Below are 19,276 nucleotides of genomic sequence, written 5' to 3' on the forward strand. Positions count from 1 at the left end.
ACAGATGTAGATCCTCCAGTAGTCAAAGAGAAATGTAGATGTTATGAGATAGGCAAAGGGAAGACCTCTGGGTGACATACTTAGAAATGCCAACAGTGTCCCCAGTCAATGGATCTTGTGTTAGGATGTGAAGAGAGGTCCCTGAGATCATATCTCCACAGCCACACGTTTCCATGGTTTGTTATTTGAGTTCACTGTGGTTGATGGGAAATGGCAGCAGTATTGATAAAATGGACACCCACATATTTCAGTGATTCTATGTTGAGAATTGAAGAAAATTTGTAAGAAAGCAGACTTTCAGATTTATCAAGTGCCATTTCTGAATTTCAGTGGTAATGTATAAAAATAGTATTTTGAAGGGATAAGAGGATACTTCTTGAATTTAAGAAAGATGAAAGGAGGGGGTCTTTGGGAAAGTCCTCTTTGTTTTTATTTCAAATACATGGCAGCTTGCACCCCACAAGAATAGATTCGGAGGAGAAGACAGCTTCAGAACTCTCCCACCTCCCCCCACCTCCCCACCCTCACCCCCATCCCATGATGCATATGTTTCTAACACTATATATGTCTCAGCTTCTTGGTTATTTTGTTATCCAACCAGTAGAGGAGAAGGTATTGCTGCTTCTGGATCCCCTATTTGCTTAGAAAATTAAGCACAACTTTTCCTGCATTGAATCCTCTTTTCCCATCTGGCTGCCATGTTTATTAACAGGCAGAATTGAAAGCCTCAAGCCTCTATCTCTCCCGGAGGGCTGCTGGTCGCTCAGCCAGGTGGGAGGCCAGGAAGCAACCTCTAACGTCTTTCCCCCGCCGCCGAGTGGCTCTATGGCCTTTTCCTCTCCCTTGACATAGATTTGAAGGACGTTCAGAGCTATGTGAGAGGGTGCAGGCATCCAAGCTAGGCTCTGATGAGACCCGAGGGAGCTTGGACACACCTTCTATCTTTGTGCTTGCTCCCACACAGGTGGGATATTCTGCCCAAGAAGGTGTGGATTCCTGCTTATGCTTTGCATTTGGATATGGTCTTTCTGGGTGGATCTCTCTCTCTCTTTCTCTGTCTGTCGCCCTTTTTTTTTTCCTTCTTCCCCCTCATATGCCCTTGTTTCTCTCCTTCCCTCCTTGTTTTTATTTTTATTTTTTTCTTTCATACCCTCTCCTTCCCCTGATGGTTCACCACGGGTCCACATTCGTTCCTTTGCTCCCTTGCATTTGCTGCTGCCGCTGCTGCTTCCTCCTCCTCTGACTTCAGGACGGGGCCTTCTTTATGGAGTTTGTCCGCAGCCCACGCACAGCGTCGTCCACCTTCTACCCACAGGTCAGTCAAACTCCAAGGGCTCTGCAGCCCATGCATGCCTACCCATCAGCAGAAGCCTTCTGCTCAGCTCTGAACAGGTGGAATTGGGCTGAAATTGGGCTGAGTTGGAAGGGCAGCTGAAATTGAATTCAGTCTCAAAAGTGTCATTCCCTTCCATGGGGTTGGCCGCCGCACAAGCGGATGGAAATTATTAATGTCGGAGAACAGATGATCGCATCAGCATTGATGCACGGGTTTCCCGTCTCTGCCTTTCTGTTTCACGAGGTTGCCACTGATTATCTGCCACAGCAGCAGCATCTTCCTTTTTAGGTGTTTTGTCCATAAAACATGAAATATGCTTTCTTAAGGACTGAACACTTACTTTTTTCCTGTCAGTACAACCTGATAAATTCATTAACAGTGTGGCAGGAAGTGATGAAAAGCAGAGCAAGCATTTATTAACAGGCATATGCTTTGTCATAGGCTAATCATGGGCAACCCTGTGCAGTTCACCTCACCTCTGGACTTCCTTTAACTCATTTGTCAAATAAATGGTTTGGACCAGACCTCCACAGGCCTTCCAAGCATAAACATTCTTCAGTTGCTCCTTGCCAAACACATAGTATTCTCTCATCTCATCCTTACTACATAGCCTGTGAGTTTATTTATCCCAAACTGACACAAAGAGAAATTGGAGGACAAAGAAGTGCTTTACCTAGTACAGAGTAGAGCTGAGATTTAAATCCAAGACCAACAGGCTTGATTTGTGACCTCTCCTTTGAGTAATTACTGTTCCGACAGGTCCTAGGGGGAGAAAAACTGGGCTCCCTGCCCTTTATTGAGGCCCATAAGTATATGAAATTGATTTAGTTACAGAGATATGAAAGAGTTGAGAGGGTCAGACAGACTAAGGAGAACAGGACTTGAGAGGTTCAAGGGCAAAAGTTAAGGAATCCCTGTGTTGTGGAAGTCAGAAAACCAACATTGAATACTCACTCTGCCAGCTGCTGTGCAAAGGGCTTTGCAGACATAGTCTTCACAACAGTCTGTGAGGTGCAAGTATTATCACCCCATTTTCCAGATGAAGAAACTGAGGCTTAAATATATTCCCTGATCAAAGGCACACAAGTCATGAGTGGCTGAGCCCCTGCACCATGTAGCATAGTGTGCTTGGAGGGAAAGGGGGTAGTTAGCATTGGAGTCTTCCCTTGCATAAGAGGTCACATGGTGCTGTGCCTGTCTGTGCAGGTCTTCAGAGGTCTGTGCTTGCCTTTTCCCAGTGAGCTGCGTGACCCTGGGCAAATCCCTGTCAGGATCTCTGAGTTCTAATCCAAGAATCTCTGATCTCCAAGTGTGAGAAACACACTGCATTTTTGGTTTAGAACAAACTCGGGGTGGGCTTTTTAACGTTTTACTTTCTAACGAGAGACCCTCTTGTGAAAAATTTTGGACTTAGATTAGAAGTTAGCATAAGAAAAATCAGCAGAGCCAGAAGAGAATTGTTTTATAAGTCCTATAATAATATAACAGTCCACACAGCTTCACATGGTGGAATTCCAGGTGGAACAAGAGTGGACAAGTTACCACTATGAGCTGTTAGGAGAGGCACACAAATAAAGTTTATATTACCCACCAGGTGTATTGTTAAGCTTACATATAAATCAAAAAATTGTCTCTACTCATATATAGTAAGGGCTTTGCATATACTTACACAAAATGAAATTGTGCTTTGTTTATTGTGTTTGTTTTATTATTATTGTGTTAAAATATACATAACATGAAATTTGTGGTGTTTGTTTCCTAACGTGCTATGTGGGGAGTGGAGAAGGGTCAGTAGAGTCAGATGGCTCTTTTAAGATTTTGTCTTCAGCACTGTACCAGGGAGATGCTTTAGGTATATTAATTAACCCCCGAACCTCAGTTTCCCTCATTTGAAGGAAATATAAATACCTTCCTTGTAGGATAGTTTTGAGGATTAGAAAGAATATCTGTTTCTCAACAGACTTCAAGGGAATGAAATCCCATAGAGCACATTTCTGAGTACCGTGCAATTAAGTTACAGGTCAAGGACAACTGAGTAACTAGAAAAGCCCTGCATATTTGGAAACTAAGTAACACTTGTAGTAATGCATGAGGCAGCAATAATATTGCATGTTGCATGGGATGTGGTGGCTGGATACAAGCTAGGATTAGGATAGGATTCCTAGCATGCAGGTTTCAGTGTCCATCACTGAAACAGAAATCTGTTTTTAGTGCCTACTCCATATTCCCCCAGCCTCTGCTTCCCACCCTAATTCCAGGACCAGGAAGCACAAAGAGTGGGTCATGAGCTCTTTTAGTAGATGGGGCTGCATGTTAAAAGACTGTCAGGGTGTAGGCTCTAGCGTCAGACTAGTTGTGAGCCTTTCCGGCAGCTGCACAAACCTCCCTGAACCTCAGGTTTCTCATCTGTAGAATGGGAGTAGTAACGGTGTTCTCCTTGTAAGATTGCTATGAGAAGGACCTGAGATGAAGCATATTTGTAGTTAGCCAGACCTGGCATGTAGTCAGTTCCCCATACACGTACCTGTGTATGGGAGAGGGGAGGGAAGACAGGGGCCCAGGTATACAGTTAGTGAACCAGCTTGATTGGTCCAGTCAGCTGTTTTCCCTGAGAGAGAGAGAGAGAGAGTGTGTGTGTGTGTGTGTGTGTGTGTGTGAAAATGCACTGGGTCTGGGTTACCTCTCCTATCCCTTTGATCTCTCAAATTCTGGGATGACCCTGTTGGACCTTGCAAAGTAAGTCCTTTAGCTCTAAAGGTAATGCCTATGATTTTTGCCCACTGACGACAGCTCTCTGCTGAGAAGGGGTTCCTCTTGGCCAAGTGGAAGAGCAGCATCACCTCTAACTCCAACTCTGGTCAGGGAAGGAAGTGCCTATAAAATTAAAACAGATAGCAGTGTACAGAGGGCTGCAGGGAATGGGCATGCACCGGCCTTGGAAAATGGACACTCTGCCTGATAACTGGAACAGAGCTACACAGTTCTCTTCTCCATGTCCTGCTCTCTGGAAATCGATTTTTATAATCACAGACTTATAGAAGAATTTTGGAGGGCAAAAGAAGCCCTTGGTTAATGAAAATTTCCTCAGAAGTCAGCCTCATGATATCTTTAGTCTACAGTTTGGAACCTGAAGGAGTATCATGGTCAAGGAGGACAGGCTTTTGCCACCTGAGGCCTGAGCCAGTGTTAGGGTCTCTTCCCTCCCCCACCCCCTGATCCCCAGGCAGTTATTCTCACAGAAAGGCATGGCTCTCAGCAGCTCAGCCCAGCATGGAGTCACTTGTCAGTTCCATCACCATCACCCAGCCCCTGTCCCTGTGACCATTTCCCACCTTGGTCCGGAGGCAGCCTCCAGTGTGGTCTCCTTGCTTCCATCCTGGCCCTCTTCAGTCTGTTCCCCAGCCTGCACCCAGGGTTTACCTTTCCAAGATGTACTAGCTGGGGCTGCTGTAACAAAACACCATAGACTGGGAGGCTTAAGCAGCACATTGACTTCTCACAGTTCTGGAGGCTGAAAAGTCCAAGATCAAGGTGCTGGCACATTCGGTTCCTGGTAAGAACCCTCTTCTGGCTTGTAGCTGGCCACCTTCCCGTTTGTTCTCAGGTGGCAGACAGAGAGAAAGAGCTGTGGTCTCCCTTCTTATAAGGACATTAATCCCATCATGGTCTTACCTTCATGGCCTCATCTAAACCTAGTCGGTTCCCAGAGTCTCTCATCTGCAGATACAATCACATTGGAGGTGAGGCCTTCAACATATGAATTTTGGGAACACACATTCAGTTCACAGCACATGGCTTTCTTTAGGGTAAAAGCCAAAATCCTTATGATGGCCTGGAAGGTCCCGCATGACCAAGTCCCTCCCTTCCTTTCCAGCCTCATCTTCTAATATCCTCTTTCTCACTCTTGGACTCTAGTGACACGAGCCTTTCTCTTGACTACTATAGGCACCAGGTTTCCTGCCACAGTGCCTTGGCACATACTGTTCCCTCTGGGCCTGGTTAACTCCTAATCATCTAGTCAAATCCCACATCTTAGATTCACATAGTGCCCCTCCTTTCAGCTCTTCTCCCAGTTCTACTTTTATGTTTGTATGACTGGGATTTGATTAGTGCCCAACTTCATGAGACTGTAAACTCCCACAAAGGCAGCGGCCATGTCTGTGTTACTCACTGTTGATTCTTTAGCAGCTAGCCTGGCACTTGGGAAGGGCTCAGCAAATACCACTTCAGACATACTGATGGTGGAGATAGACATAAAAATGTTTATTTGAACAATGGAACCCTTTCTTTCCCAATGGATAATTTACACCAAACTCTGAACTATAACCCAACAAACATGAAACCATTCTGGCTTAAGTATGTGGGGGATTGGAGAAGGCTCCCACCCCCAAGCAGTTGCAACCTGTGATGGCAACAGAGATGCTACCACAAGCCCCTAGACTTTTGCAGAATGCACTTTGAAGCTTTTAGGACAGTAGCTTTCGGCATGCTGGTGGGAACTCTGGGAAGGCAGAGTCAGTGTGACTAAAAGTGGACTTTTCTCCCTTTGATCTGTTTTTTCCCCCGTTTTTGGAAACTTGAGTGAACAAAAGGATCACATCCTCAGGGGCTCAATCCCCCCAGAGGACTCTAGGATCACTTTAATCAACCATTGTCCTAACCTAAACTCTCCACCATCAGGCAGGTTCTTATCAGAAATCTATGTGTCAGACTTTTGCCAGGAGCACAGTTTTCCCTGCAGGACATTCATTTCATTCCCAGCTCCCAAAGAAAACATGTTCAGCCTTGCTGTGCATTTTTAATTTTTGGAGTGGTTGGAAATATTTTTAAAAATCCGGAGATTTCATACACAAATTCAGGTTTCTGTCTTACATTGTGAAATAAGCTAGACACTGGGCCTGGCTTCTTTCCCAGCAGTAGTCACATGGCCTTGGAGCAGCCCATGACCTTTAGCCAGGTGTGCTAATATATACCTACTGGTCCCTGCACATATTTTTGTTTTCCACCTTTGCTCTAGAACAGTGTTGTCCAAACTTTCTGCTATGATGGAAATGTTCTGTATCTGTGCTGTCCAACACAGATGGTTAGTCACACATGGCTAGTGAGCATTTGACAAGTGGCAACTGAGGAACTGAATTTTACATTTTATTTTAATTAATTTATATTTAAATAGCCACATATAACTAGTAGCTACTGTACTGCATGGTACAGGTCTAGATGTTTAAAATGTTATCATCGAAGTAGTTATTTAGACTCTAAAATTTCACTTTTCCTACCCTTGCTTTCTTTTTCTCACTTTTTCTACCATTTTCACTGGATTTTCTCATGTATTTATCTTATTATATGTCTATTTATTGGTAACATCTTTTTTTAAAGTGATGTTGAGATATAAAAATATAAATAAACATTGAGAATCAGGGGCTGGGATGGACATGTGGAGGAGGGAGGCTGTACCTATGGAGATAATCCATTTCAGTTGGGATCATAAGTCCCAAGCTCCTCCTAGGCCTAGAGCTGTCCTAATATGGACATTCCTTGTCTAATGTCTGTTTTTTCCTTCCCACTCCCAGCTGGTAAGCTCCATGAGGGCAGGCAGAAGAGATTTAATTTGGGAAGATAGTCTGTCCTTCCCTGATATTATAAACCTCTTGGGAAATCTCCTGGCTATGGAGTTATTCCCAAGCTCTCTGAATATGAGATGGGTCCCTTTATGTTGCCTCTAAATGTCCTAAAGGAGTCAGGTGAGGGGAAATCAGAAACACCACTTAGCCCATTTTGTCTCCAGGTAAGACAAAGCAATGTGTTCTGTCTACCACCGTCAAGGTACGGTTGGAGAGCTGGGCTGGCAGCTTCATGGTGGTGGACTGTCCTCCAGCCTAAGAAAGTGAAACTCTGACAGGCACATGAGTTGCAGGGTTTTTGGAAGAGCTATTTGTGGACGGTGTTAACCTCTAAGGCATCCCTGGCAGAGCTCCCTCCCTCATCTTCTCCCATGGCTTTGGATGTGTAGGAAAAGGGAAGACTGGGGATTGCTGTTGCTGATGAGGGTTTCTTTGTTTAATTAACTAAATATCAGACTTTATTTGGGTTTCACCAGTTTTCTGTGAATGCCTTTTTTCTATTCCAGGATTCAGTCCAGGGCACCATGTTTCATTTAGTTTTCATGTCTCCCCAGTGCCCTCTGATCTATGATAATTTTATCACTCTTTCCTTGTTTGTTTGTTTTTTAATAACTGAGAGTCTTGAGGGTCTCAGGCTAGATATCCTGAAGAATGCCTCTGAATCTGGGCAGGTTTAATGTTTTTCTCATGGTGGAGTTATAGGTTTTTGACAACCTCAGCGGTGAAGTATGCTTCTCATCACTACATACTAGGCGGTAGATGGGAGCCTCACAACGTTGCTGGTCACATGAACTTCATCACTTGGTGATGCAGTATTTGCCAGCTGTCTCCATTATGAAGTTACTGTTTTTCCCTTGCTATACTCTGTTATGTAGTAGCAAGTCCCTAACCGTAGCCTACTGAAAAGTGGGAGAGATTCAGCTGCAGCTGCTGGAAGCAAGATATCTATACAAGTTATGTGGAATCCTTTTGTAAGGAGAATTTCAGACAAGGCTCTTAAAATGGAGTTGCATCTGGGGCACCAGGCTAGCTCAGTCAGTAGAGCATGTGACTCTTGACCTCAGGGTTGAGTTCAAGCCCCCATTGGGTAAAGAGACTACTTAAAAATAAAATCTTAAAAAAATAAATGGAGTTGCTTCCAACACCAAGCACCTCCCTCCACTTGCCTCTTTCCAGGCCTCTGCACGAAGACAGTAATTCAGTACATCCACCTTTCTTTGTCTTTTTGTTTATTTTGAAAAGTTAATTCAGGTGGATTATGGAAGTAAATGCTACCTTTAAAATAAAATGTGACTAGATGGGGAAATATAAGAAAAGAAAAACATAAGATATGACTTAATCTGAGGTCTTATAAAGTATGTAGATTTTTGTGCTAAATCCAGTCCTATACTATCTGGGAGCCAAAGAAAAGTGGGAAACATCTGTTCCAGGATTCAGAGTGGTCATAAGATAAAAAGACAAACCATTTGCTTGAAAGAAGTGTAACCTTTCCTGGTATTAAGATCTAAGCAGCCTCTTGAAAGATGAACATTGTATGATATAAAGTGAGGGTCAGGAAACAGGCAAATCTGACTCACCATCTGCTTTTATACATAATTCTTACTGGAAGTTGGGGCGCCTGGGTGGCTCAGTCGGTTAAGTGTCCAACTCCTGATTTCAGCTCAGGTCATGTTCTCATGGTTTGTGAGTTTAAGCCCCTTATTGGACTCTGCACTGACAGTGTGGAGCGCTTAGGATTCTCTTTCTCCCTTTCTCTCTACCCTTCCCCTGGTTTCTCTCTTTCTCTCTCAAAAGAAAGAAAGAAAGAAAAAGAGAAAGAAAGAAAGAGAGAAAGAAAGATTCTTATTGGAAGAGCCATGCCCATTTATTTACATTATTTGGCTACTGGTTACTTCTGTCCTTCAAGCAGATTTGAGTAGTTTCTTCTTTTTTTTTTTTTTTAATGTTTCTTTTTGAAAAAGAGACTGACAGAGTACGGATGGGGGAGGGGCAGAGAGAAAGAAAGAGACAGAATCTGAAGCAGGCTCCAGGCTCTGAGCTGTCACCACAGAGCCCGACACAGGGCTTGAACCCAAGAACTGTGAGATCATGAGGTAAGCTGAAGTCAGATGCTTAACTGACTGAGCCACCAGGCGCCCCAGGTTTGAGTTGTTTCAACAGGCCATCTAGCCCACATAGCCTAAAGTAATTACTCTCTGCTCCTTTACAAAAAATGTTTGCCAATTTCTGATTTAGAAAATACTCCTTAACCACACCTCTGCTAAAAGAAAGCTGAAGAATTATGTAAATTTCTGGCAGTTTAGGCTGGTGAGGCAATTTTTAGGTACCATACATGACAGATAACCCCACTACAGGGGTCTGGAAGGCAGCACCTAAGAACTGGGTCTAGCTTCCCTCAAATAGCTTCTTATTTAGCTTTGTGGCATAGTACCGGTTCCTAAGTCTTGCTGGTTAGGGGCAGATGGTGATTGGTAATTGCAAACTGCTGCTTGCTGCATTTCTCCATATATTTATGATGCCAGCAAAGTCCGTGTCGTCCTCTTTTTGCAAATCATTGAGCCTGTTGTAGGAGAGTGATTCTTTAAGAACTGGGGACAACTTTGTGTCTCCTGGGGGCACATTTGGTTGTATCTGAAGATATTTTTCATTGTCACAGCTGGAAATAGGAGCAATGATGGGGGCTGGTGTTACTGGCATCTAGTAGGTGATGGATGCTTCTCAACATCTTTAAAAATTTTTTTAAGTTTATTTACTTATTGAGAGAGAGACAGAGAAAACAGGTTAGGGTCAGAGAGAGAGAGGAGAGAGAATCCCAAGCAGGATCTGCACTGTTAGTGCAAAACCCGATGCGGGGCTCAAACTCACGAACTGTGAGATCATGACCTGAGGCAAGATCAAGAATTGGATGCTTAACCAACTGAGCCACCCAGTTGCGACCCCCAAAATTTTTGTAATGTTTATTTATTTTTGAGAGAGAGAGAGAGAGAGAGAGAACGAGCATGATCAGGAGAGGGGCAGAAAAGGAGACAGAATCTGAAGCTGGCTCCAGGCTATGAGTTGTCAGCACAGAGCCTGACATGGAGCTCGAACCCACAAGCTGTAAGATCATGACCTGAGCCCAAGTTGGATGCCCAAATGACTGAGCCACCCAGGTGCCCCTGCTCAATATCAAGAATAAGGTACAGGACAGCCTCCCACAAGAAAAACTTATCTGGCCCTTAATGGCAATAATGCCAAGGTTGAGACACCCTGTTTTAAGAAGGAGTGATTTTTATAATACCCAACAAAATATTTGGTAATATAAGACTTTATTCTGATGTACTCAAGATTCCCATGTAAGAGGGACTAAGTCATTTTTCTTGAAGTGCTCTAGAAGGCTTACTTATTCTCTCCAGATATTTGCTCTGCTGTGCAGCTTTTCTAAGTGAGCAGGTCATGGTCCTGTGCTCTAAGATGTTTAAAGGGAATGAGACCAATATAATATCATCACATGAAGCAAAACCTGGCAGCTGTAGGAGAGGGTTATAGAGGTCCAAAGTAGAGAGAGAGAGATGGTTTTCGTTTGGGGGCTGGGGTGGAGTAAGTCAGAAAACATTCTACAAAGGGAGCAGCATTTGAAATGGCCCTCAAGACTGATAGCGTTTTTAGCCTGTGGTTGTAGGGAAGGGCATCTCAGGTTGGGGGAACACAGACAGGATTAAACACAGAGGGTTTGATTTGGCTTGAAATGCGTTGTGGGTGAGTGGTGGGCAGTGCGGAGTGATCACAGGTCAGGGCTGTTTTTGATGGAACCACAAGACCCTGTGAGCCTGGTAGCTCATGGGAAGACCTGAAAGATTTCAGAGTCATGGAGTGATGGGGTTAGAACTGTCTTTTCAGATGATGAAGATGGAGGTGGCTGGCAGGTAGGGTCTTCAGAAGGCTGTTATAACCTTCCCCTGGTGGAAAGGGTGTCACTTGGAGATACATGTGAGTCGGCAGAGGGGAGGCCACAGGACTAGGCCTTTCTTTAGAGGTGAAACTGGAGAATGAAGGGAGCTATCAGATGCCCCTGAGATTTGAACCTGGGTGCTTAGAAGATTGTCTCACTGACAGCTAGGGGAAAGGAGAGTTGGGGTAGAAAAGGGTGCCCCATGGTTAGTGAGGGTGTTTGCTGGGATCTTCACCCATTTGTCTCTAATTATGTTCCCTCTTTCCTGCTTCTCAGTCTCACAGGAATAATTCTAACTCCCTTACTTTTTCTGTAGAGAGTTTTCTTTAGTTTAAATCTGTGGTTTGAGTTAGGTGCTGGAGCCATTTCTTTGGTTCTGGGGATTCCACTGTGAACAGTGGTTTCCTGTCACCCTTAGTATGAGGTGCACGAATTCCCATTGCTCTGGTCCACCAGGGCCCACTGGGACCTGGCAAGGACAGAGGAACAGAGTCGTTTATATGTATGTAAATAGCCTTAAAGAATTTTGTTGTTTTGTTCATTTTCAAATCCCCTACAGATGTCTGTGGACCAGACGGCCACCCCGGTGTTGGACAGCACCAGTCTGGGGGTGAGCACAGGCCAGTCTGTGGACAGAGGCAGCAGCCAGGCCTTTGGGAACTCCCAGAATTCAGGGGAACAGAGCTTCCCCTCTGCAAACTCCAGTGACAGCAGGTGAGATTCAGAATGGCTGAACTCATGTTCCTGGGCAGTGGGGATGGTCTGGCCTCAAAAGCTGCAGAGCTTGGGAGGCCAGAGTCCCAGGCCCAAGTTCTAACTTGGCCGTGACTTCTGCCTGGGAGTCTGGGCTGCCAAGGCCTTACCAGCACCTGTTTGATGGGGCTAATAATCTGTGTCCTGCCTTCCTTCCAGAACAGCTAAAAGGTACCTAGAGCGACACAGAAGAGTGTCAGGCACATGCAGGAGGGGGCTTTGGGAAAGGGGCCTGGACGGAGTCTGTCATGTTCTCTCTGGCACCTGGCATACTGCCTGGCATGTGATCGCAGGCAGTCAGTATCTGCCTCTTAAGGAAATGAAAAAACAATGAGTCTCTGGTTGTGCCTGAACATGGTTGTTCTTTTCTTACTCCTGAGTATCCAGAGGAAAAAGAAGCTGCTTGGACCTCATTTACTTGAGAAAGAGCCCCAGCTTTTAATGCCATTTGTCAGATCTGGAAACTTCTTTTTTAATTCCTTCCCAGCTGTGTTAACTTATAATATTCTGCCCAGTCTGGTCTTGTTGCCTCACTGTCCTCCTGACTGAGATGTCCTTGGCTAAATGTTCTCAGATTTGACTTTGGCATGCCTTCATCTGAGAGCTCATGGCCCCCTTCGGCAGCTCATCCAGTCACCCAGTTTCCTTTCTGTCACTCAGTCTGTCAGTTTTACCTGCATCTGGTGCACTGCACCTCACTTGCTCTGGGGATGGTGATCACTTCAAAGGCAGCAGGCAGCCTGGACTTCTCTAGTCTCTTTTGTTCCCCCCCAGCCCAAATCCCCATCAAGTCCGGCTGATTTTTCGGCTCGGGGTATGGAGGAGATTGGAGGGGCTGCCTGGTACACAAGGAGGGAGTGCATTTCTCTGCTTTCTCATTCAGCAGCAGGTTTTGTTCTGCTTTTGGAAGAAAAGGGGAACTGAGGATGATTAGGCTGGAGGTGAGGAGGCCAAAAATGACACAAATCAGGACTGATGACAAAAATTACAAAGAACAAGTCCCATTTCATGATAAAGAACTGACTAGCCGTTGGTACTGCTTCAGGGAAATGGGCTGCATAGAGGAGCTACGTTGTCTGCCGTCAAAGATGTTCACACAGACAGGATAGCCTCTTGTTCAGGTTCTTGTAGCAGGGACTCAGGCAGGCATTAGAAGGAAGTTCACTTCTGGGGGGAAAGGGGAGGGGGAGTGGTCTTCACAGGTTCTTTTTTTCTTTTCTTTTCTTTTTTTTTTTAAGTTTTTATTTCTTTTTTGAGAGAGAGAGTGAATGGGTGAGGGGCAGAGAGAGAACAGAGGATCTGAAGTGGGCTCCGTGCTGACAGCAGAAAGCCCAATGCAGGGCTTGAACTCCTGAACTATGAGATCATAACCTGAGCTGAAGTCAGTCAGATGCTTAACTGACTGAGCCACCCAGGCACCCCTTCACAGGCTTTTTTTAGCCTGATATCCTGAAATGTTTCACCAAGTCCTGGACCCTCCAAAAAGGAGAAAGAGACTGAGACTGAGGAAAGAAAGAGGTTTTATGGACTCAAGAAGCTTCTGGAATAAGCCTCCAGATTTAGTATAGTAGGTGGCCATGAATATCCCACACCCAGTGAACTTGGCTCAGCTGCTGAATATTAAGCATGTTTAAAGGTACTATCAGCCCATGGGAGCCTGGGTGGGTAGGTTGGTTAAGCATCCGATTCTTGATTTCAGCTCAGATCATGATCTCATGGTTTGTGAGTTTGAGCCCCATGTCAGGCTCTGTGCTGACAGTGTGGAGCCTGCTTGGGATTCTCTGTCTCTGTCTCTGTCTCTCTCTCTCTGCCCTTAACTCACTCTCTCTCAAAAATAAATAAACATTTAAAAAATAATAAATAAAGGTACCATCAGCCCATCGAGGAAGAACTCAGGCAATAGGTGGTAGAAAGATCTGGGCTCTAGATTTAAACTCAGACCCTGACAACTCCCAGCTCTTTTGACCTTCACCTGCTCCTCTAATCTTTCTGAGTTTCAAAAGGTTGATCTTATTGTTACTATGTTCAGTAATGTTTACCTTTTAGGGCCTTGTGGGTATCACCCTTACATGTGGTATTTTACATACATTAGCCTCACAACAACACTGAAAGATAGGAATAGTATCATCCCCCCCTTCAGATGAGGAAACTTAGGCTAAGAAAAGTTACAGCCCCTCGAGTTGGTAAGTGATAATCCTGGGATTCTGTCCCCATGCTCTTGCCACGGTACCTAGCACTCTCTGGTGAGGTTAAATGATGGGGAGGGCCTTGGGGGCAAAACAGGAACAGTCCCAGGAGATCTCTTGGTAGTGGCTGAGACATTATTAAAAGGGAAGGTGCTTATTAAGGGAAGCAAGTTTGAATACAAAACCACTCTGATTTTTTTTTTTTTATCTTAACATGTACGCTTTGAAAGTAGGAAGCCCTCTGTGAGATATCCCTAAGGATGTAGCTGTCCAGCATTTGCTTGAACACCATCAGTATCAATGTCATCCTTGGCCTCCAGCTCTGTACACAGTAGAGGGAGTAGTTCCTAAGGTTTATGCTCTTGACCGTGAATGTGCCTTTTTACTTTGCTGACTGGACACTCTGTTTACAGCTCTCAGCAGTTGGCAGCATGCTCCTTAACCTCATCCTCCACCCTGACGGAGATTCTAGAAGCCATGAAGCACCCCTCGTAAGTGGCTCATCACATGTATGAGTGCAAGGGCAGGAGGATCCCACAGGCCTGAGTCATGGCAATGCACAGGCAGTGTGATTTGGTGCATTCATACCTGGTTGTATGGCTCACCAGCTGTGAGACCTTGCACAGGTTACTTGACTTCTCTCAGCCTCTGTTACCTTGTTTGTAAAATGGGATACTAGTGGCTAAGTCACAGGTTTAATATAAGGACTAAATGAAATAATTATGTAAATTCCCTAGTATAATGCCTGACAAATATAGGTAATTCTCTAAATGTCAGATCCTTCTTCTTCTTTTCCTGCTATCACACCTGTGGTCCCATCTTGTGGATTTCAGTAAGTTTAGGAATAGTGTAGAGAAATTGTGCTGCACAGGTCCTTTCTTCAGATATTAAATGCTTTAGTGGGAGTCCCTTCTTTTTCATGTTGTCTTTCTGCTTGTTGCCCCCATGCACATATACCCTGCTCACTGCCCACTACATTGAAATTCAGGACAGGAGTCCAGCTGCTCTCGGAACAGAAGGGCCTCTCGCCATGCTGCTTTATCAGTGCAGAGGTGGTGCACTGGCTGGTAAACAACGTGGAGGGTGTCCAGACGCAGGCGATGGCCATCGACATCATGCAGGTGAGACAGCATGGGCAGGACCCACAGAACCATCTCCTCAGGCTCCCATGAAACCAGAGGCCTCTGAAGCAGCTGCCCTTTTGATTAACAAGAGCTGTAGATTCAGGTGAAGCTCTGTTTTTAGTTAAGTGTGAGGCCTGTCTGGAATCGATGAACTCACAGGTTTTGATTTCAAAGACACTATACCTTGACTTAAAGGTCTGGCAGAATTTATCATGAGCTGAAATGTTCTAGACAGAGTCTGCACTTTTGGAAGGCAGCTATGCTCACCACTATACCACCAACGCCAGCATAGTCTGCACCTTTGAACCTTGGAGGAGTCTCTGTAAAAGATTCCCCAGAAATACCTTCCCTCTGATCTTGAGCCCCTATTTCCCCTGGTCAACTCCTGCTCATCCCAGCTCTGAGGCTCTGCCTCAGAAACCTTCTGGTGTCCTGTCTTTACTCTATCAGAGCATTTAGCACAACAGAAGGAAACGTCTGTCTATCTCATTTCATTTGTCTCCCACTTTGACAGGCTCCTTGAGGGCAGAGCCTCTTGTTGTCCATTTGCATTATCATCATGCTGTTTGGCACATGGTATAGGTACTTAGCAAACACTTGCTGAATTTAATGACACTGTTAAGCTCGAGAAGAAAAGAATAAGAAAGGTCACGTTGACTGCGGTGGTTCACAGCATTCTGTCCACACAGAGGCCCCCACTGGAAATCACTACAATGCTGACCAGCTAGCTTGTCATTCCTGAAATGTGAAATCAGTAACTGATTTAAATAAGCATGCAATCCTCAGTTCTCTCTTTGGAGGTCTCAGTAGGTAGTTTTGCATGACCTTTGCCTTATTACATATACTCCCGTTGTTCTGAGAATTGGATTTTTTTATTTACATGATGGAATGGTTCCATAGCAGGTAAAATAAATGAGCTGGAGGGACATGTATCAACATGGATAAATGTCTGAAGCATGATGTTGAGTGAAAGTCCAACATACAAAATAATAATAGTATTATGCCCTTTATTTAAACTTTAAAATCTCATAAAAATACCTCATATTCTTTATCAATATATGTCTGTATAATAAAATTGTTAAAAACCTGCATAAGAATAACATTACATTAACCACTTATTTCTGGTGAGAGAAGAGGAGGAATGGGACATAGAGTCCATATTTAAGTTTATTTTTGAGAGAGAGAGAAAGAGTAGAGGGGAGGGGTAGAGAGAGAGGAAGAGAGAGAATCCCAAACAGGCTCCACATTGCCAGCACAGGTCCAATGCAGGGCTCGAACTCATGAGCTGTGAGATCATGACCTGAGTCGAAACCAACAGTTAGGTGCTCAACTGACTGAGACCCAGTCTCTCTCTCTCTCTCACACACACACACACACACACACACACCCTTTTTTTTTTTTTAATAAAAAGATCTGAAGTCAGGGCACCTGGGTGCCTCAGTTGGTTGAGTGTTCGACTCTTAATTTTGGCTCAGGTCATGATCAGGGTTGTGGGATCAAGCCCCAAGTCAGACTCTGTGGTGATTGTGGAGCCTACTTAAGATTCTCTCTGCCCTTTTCCCTGCTTCCTCACTCTCTGTCTCTCTCTTTCTAAAATAAATAAAATGAAAAAAAAAAAACAGTATAGCAAAATGTTAACTTTTTTGAAATTGTGTGGTGGTATATCTGGATCTTCTTTATACTTTTCTGTATGCTCAAAATAATTGATGGTATTATGATATGCATCTGCATTGTGTAATATAATTTACACCAGGAATAACATTTATCATAGAGCAGTTGTCGTGGCTGATGAGGGGTAATGGGTAGGATCTCTTCAGTGTTCTGTCACTCCCTTGACTCCAGTGTATAAACAAGGGCTGCACTTCTAAGATGTCCCTCCGCAGGAATTTCAGAGTTTAAATGTCTCTCCTTCTAGAAAATGCTGGAAGAGCAGCTCATCACACACGCATCTGGCGAAGTCTGGAGGACCTTCATCTACGGCTTCTATTTCTACAAGATAGTCATGGACAAAGAACCTGACCGAGGTCAGAGATGAGGCAAATCCTGTTGCCCACAGGGGCAAGTGTTTTTCCTGTTGGCTTGCTATTTCAAATGATGGTGATTCTTAAGTTCCTTGTGTGACTTTGTATTCTAAGTAAACAGATCTATCAACTTCCTGAGCATTTGTACTTAATTTAAGCATAACCGGAGTAATGAGTATTTCTAAAAACTATAGTATGTTCTTCGTCAGAACAGCATGGATGGAAGATAAAGGGATCTGGTGTGAGGAAATTCCCATGGGTCATTTTTTGTTTATGCTTTTTAATTATAGTGCCCTTCCCCACCCATCCAGTGTAGGTGGTTCTGAGTATAGCATGCCAGGCTCTAATCCATAACTTAATAGCACTTTTTACTTGCTAGTCTCCATTTCTTACCCTAGAAAGACTATTAAATTCTAGCATGTTTTGTAAGATACAGTTTAAGGTGGTTTTTTTTTTTTTTCTTTTAATGAGAAAACATAATTCCCAAGATGGGGACCAATTCCAGCAAGGTCAGAGCTGGAGATACCCACTTGTCCATTCCACCCATTGCCCACCAGGACCTTGGCTGGGGGTGACTCCCATCCTGCAAACAAGTGGCTTCTCAGCTTCTGGGTTTCAGGAATCATACATACATCAGATGAAGCAGCTAGTGCCCTCTCTCTGAGTTCTTTTATCTAAGAACGTGTCAAGTGAATCTGTGTAGTGGCTGTTTTTCTGGCAGCCGCTGGTATGTGTGATGCCACCTCTTCTCTTATGTTCTCAGTCTGACCAATAGGTACCTCTTTTACCTTCAAGTAGAGAAAAACCTGGTTACTGTTACCTGCTCTGAAAGTAGAGATCTGAAATTGAGGATAAAACATATAAAATTCATATAACATAAAATTAACCATTTTCAAGTGAACACTGGCATTTAGTACATTCCTGGTGTTGTACAACCATCACCACCTCTGTGTAGGTCCAGATCATTTCTATCACCCTGAAAGGAACCTTGTGTGCATTAACAGTCACTGCCAAACTTCTCTTCCCCCGCTGCCCTTGGCCACCACAAATCTGCCTTTAGTCTCTAAGGATTAGCCTTTTCTGAACATTTCATTTAAGTGGTATCATATAATATGTGACCTCTTGTATATGGCTGCTTTTACTTGGCATAGTGTTTTCAAAGTTCAGCCTCCCATCAAGAAAATAAGCATTCGTGTTGAGAGCACTTTTCTCTCCCCTTTGCTCTTCCCAGTGGCCATGCAACAGCCCACCACCTGGCACACGACAGCAGTGGACGACTTCGCCAGCTTCCAGCGCAAGTGGTTTGAGGTGGCCTTTGTAGCTGAAGAGCTCTTGCACTCAGAGATTCCTTCTTTCCTCTTGCCCTGGCTGCCCAGCCGGCCAGCCTCCTATGCAAGTAGACACAGCTCCTTCAGCCGAAGCTTTGGAGGGCGGAGCCAGGCAGCTGCACTTTTAGGTAGGTGCTTGACCCATATGGGGCTTGTGGATGTACTGGTGGAGGGAGAGTGGCAGCCAGCTAAGAGAACAATGCCACATGGACCAGGATTAGAGCCACTGCAGCTATCATACTGGTTCTCTGTTCGTCCGCATTGTGGGCTCCTGCGCTAGCTCCCACTGGCTGCATGGGTCAAGCTCATTATTGTCTCAACCAATAAACAGTGTTTGGTAGTTCTTAAATCAGGGCACAGTGCTAACCCTGCACAAATAGGAGAGAATAGACAATGTGGCCATTTTTCCTAAGAAGCATCCAGAATACAGGGGATGTGAGCTGCTGCTCACTGCTGGTTAAGTACTTGCCACAGGCCTTCCCAGGACCTTAGCGTCCTAGGTATCTCTGAAGAGGAAGGAACCTCAAAGGTTATCCATTCTAAACACTCAAGCTGGGCACGAATCTCTCCTCTGCCCTTCCTCCCCAAATGTACTTACCACATCGAGGAATGTAAACTAGGAGTCTTCCCACCTTTCCTCGGTTCCAGCAGCTCCAAGATAGGGGTGAAACACCCACTTATTTTTTTTAATGTTTTTTATTTATTTTTGAGAGAGAGAGAGAGACACCATGAGCAGGGGAGGGCCAGAGAGAGAAGGAGACACAGAATTTGAAGACAGGCCCCAGGCTCTGAGCTAGCTGTCAGCACAGAGCCTGATGTGGGGCTCAAACCCACGAACCGTGAGATCATGACCAGAGCCAAAGTCGGACGCTCAACCGACTGAGCCACCCAGGTGCCCCTAAACACCCACTTATTGAATGGTTGTGGCCTCTGATAGGAAATGGGACCCTTGCTCTCAAGGACTGGAATGATGGGT

General features: G+C 44.7%; 1 protein-coding gene across 5 annotated transcripts in view; it reads left to right on the plus strand.

Moving 5' to 3' along the window:
* DEPDC5 (DEP domain containing 5, GATOR1 subcomplex subunit) overlaps positions 1–19,276 on the plus strand; it is a 134,121-nt gene that overhangs the window by 98,859 nt on the left and 15,986 nt on the right. For 3 of the 5 annotated variants that reach the window (XM_039225513.1, XM_039225521.1, XM_039225528.1), the window contains exons 33-38: positions 1,250–1,315; positions 11,448–11,602; positions 14,241–14,318; positions 14,816–14,948; positions 16,867–16,975; positions 18,204–18,428. In XM_039225513.1, the coding sequence (XP_039081444.1) occupies positions 1,250–1,315; positions 11,448–11,602; positions 14,241–14,318; positions 14,816–14,948; positions 16,867–16,975; positions 18,204–18,428 (766 nt within the window). The remainder of the gene's footprint in view (positions 1–1,249; positions 1,316–11,447; positions 11,603–14,240; positions 14,319–14,815; positions 14,949–16,866; positions 16,976–18,203; positions 18,429–19,276) is intronic. The other 2 variants (XM_039225536.1, XM_039225539.1) reach the window with 1 other exon arrangement.

The sequence above is a fragment of the Hyaena hyaena genome, unplaced genomic scaffold (genome assembly GCF_003009895.1).
Source record: "Hyaena hyaena isolate Hyena2069 unplaced genomic scaffold, ASM300989v1 scaffold_19, whole genome shotgun sequence".
NCBI lineage: Eukaryota > Metazoa > Chordata > Mammalia > Carnivora > Hyaenidae > Hyaena > Hyaena hyaena.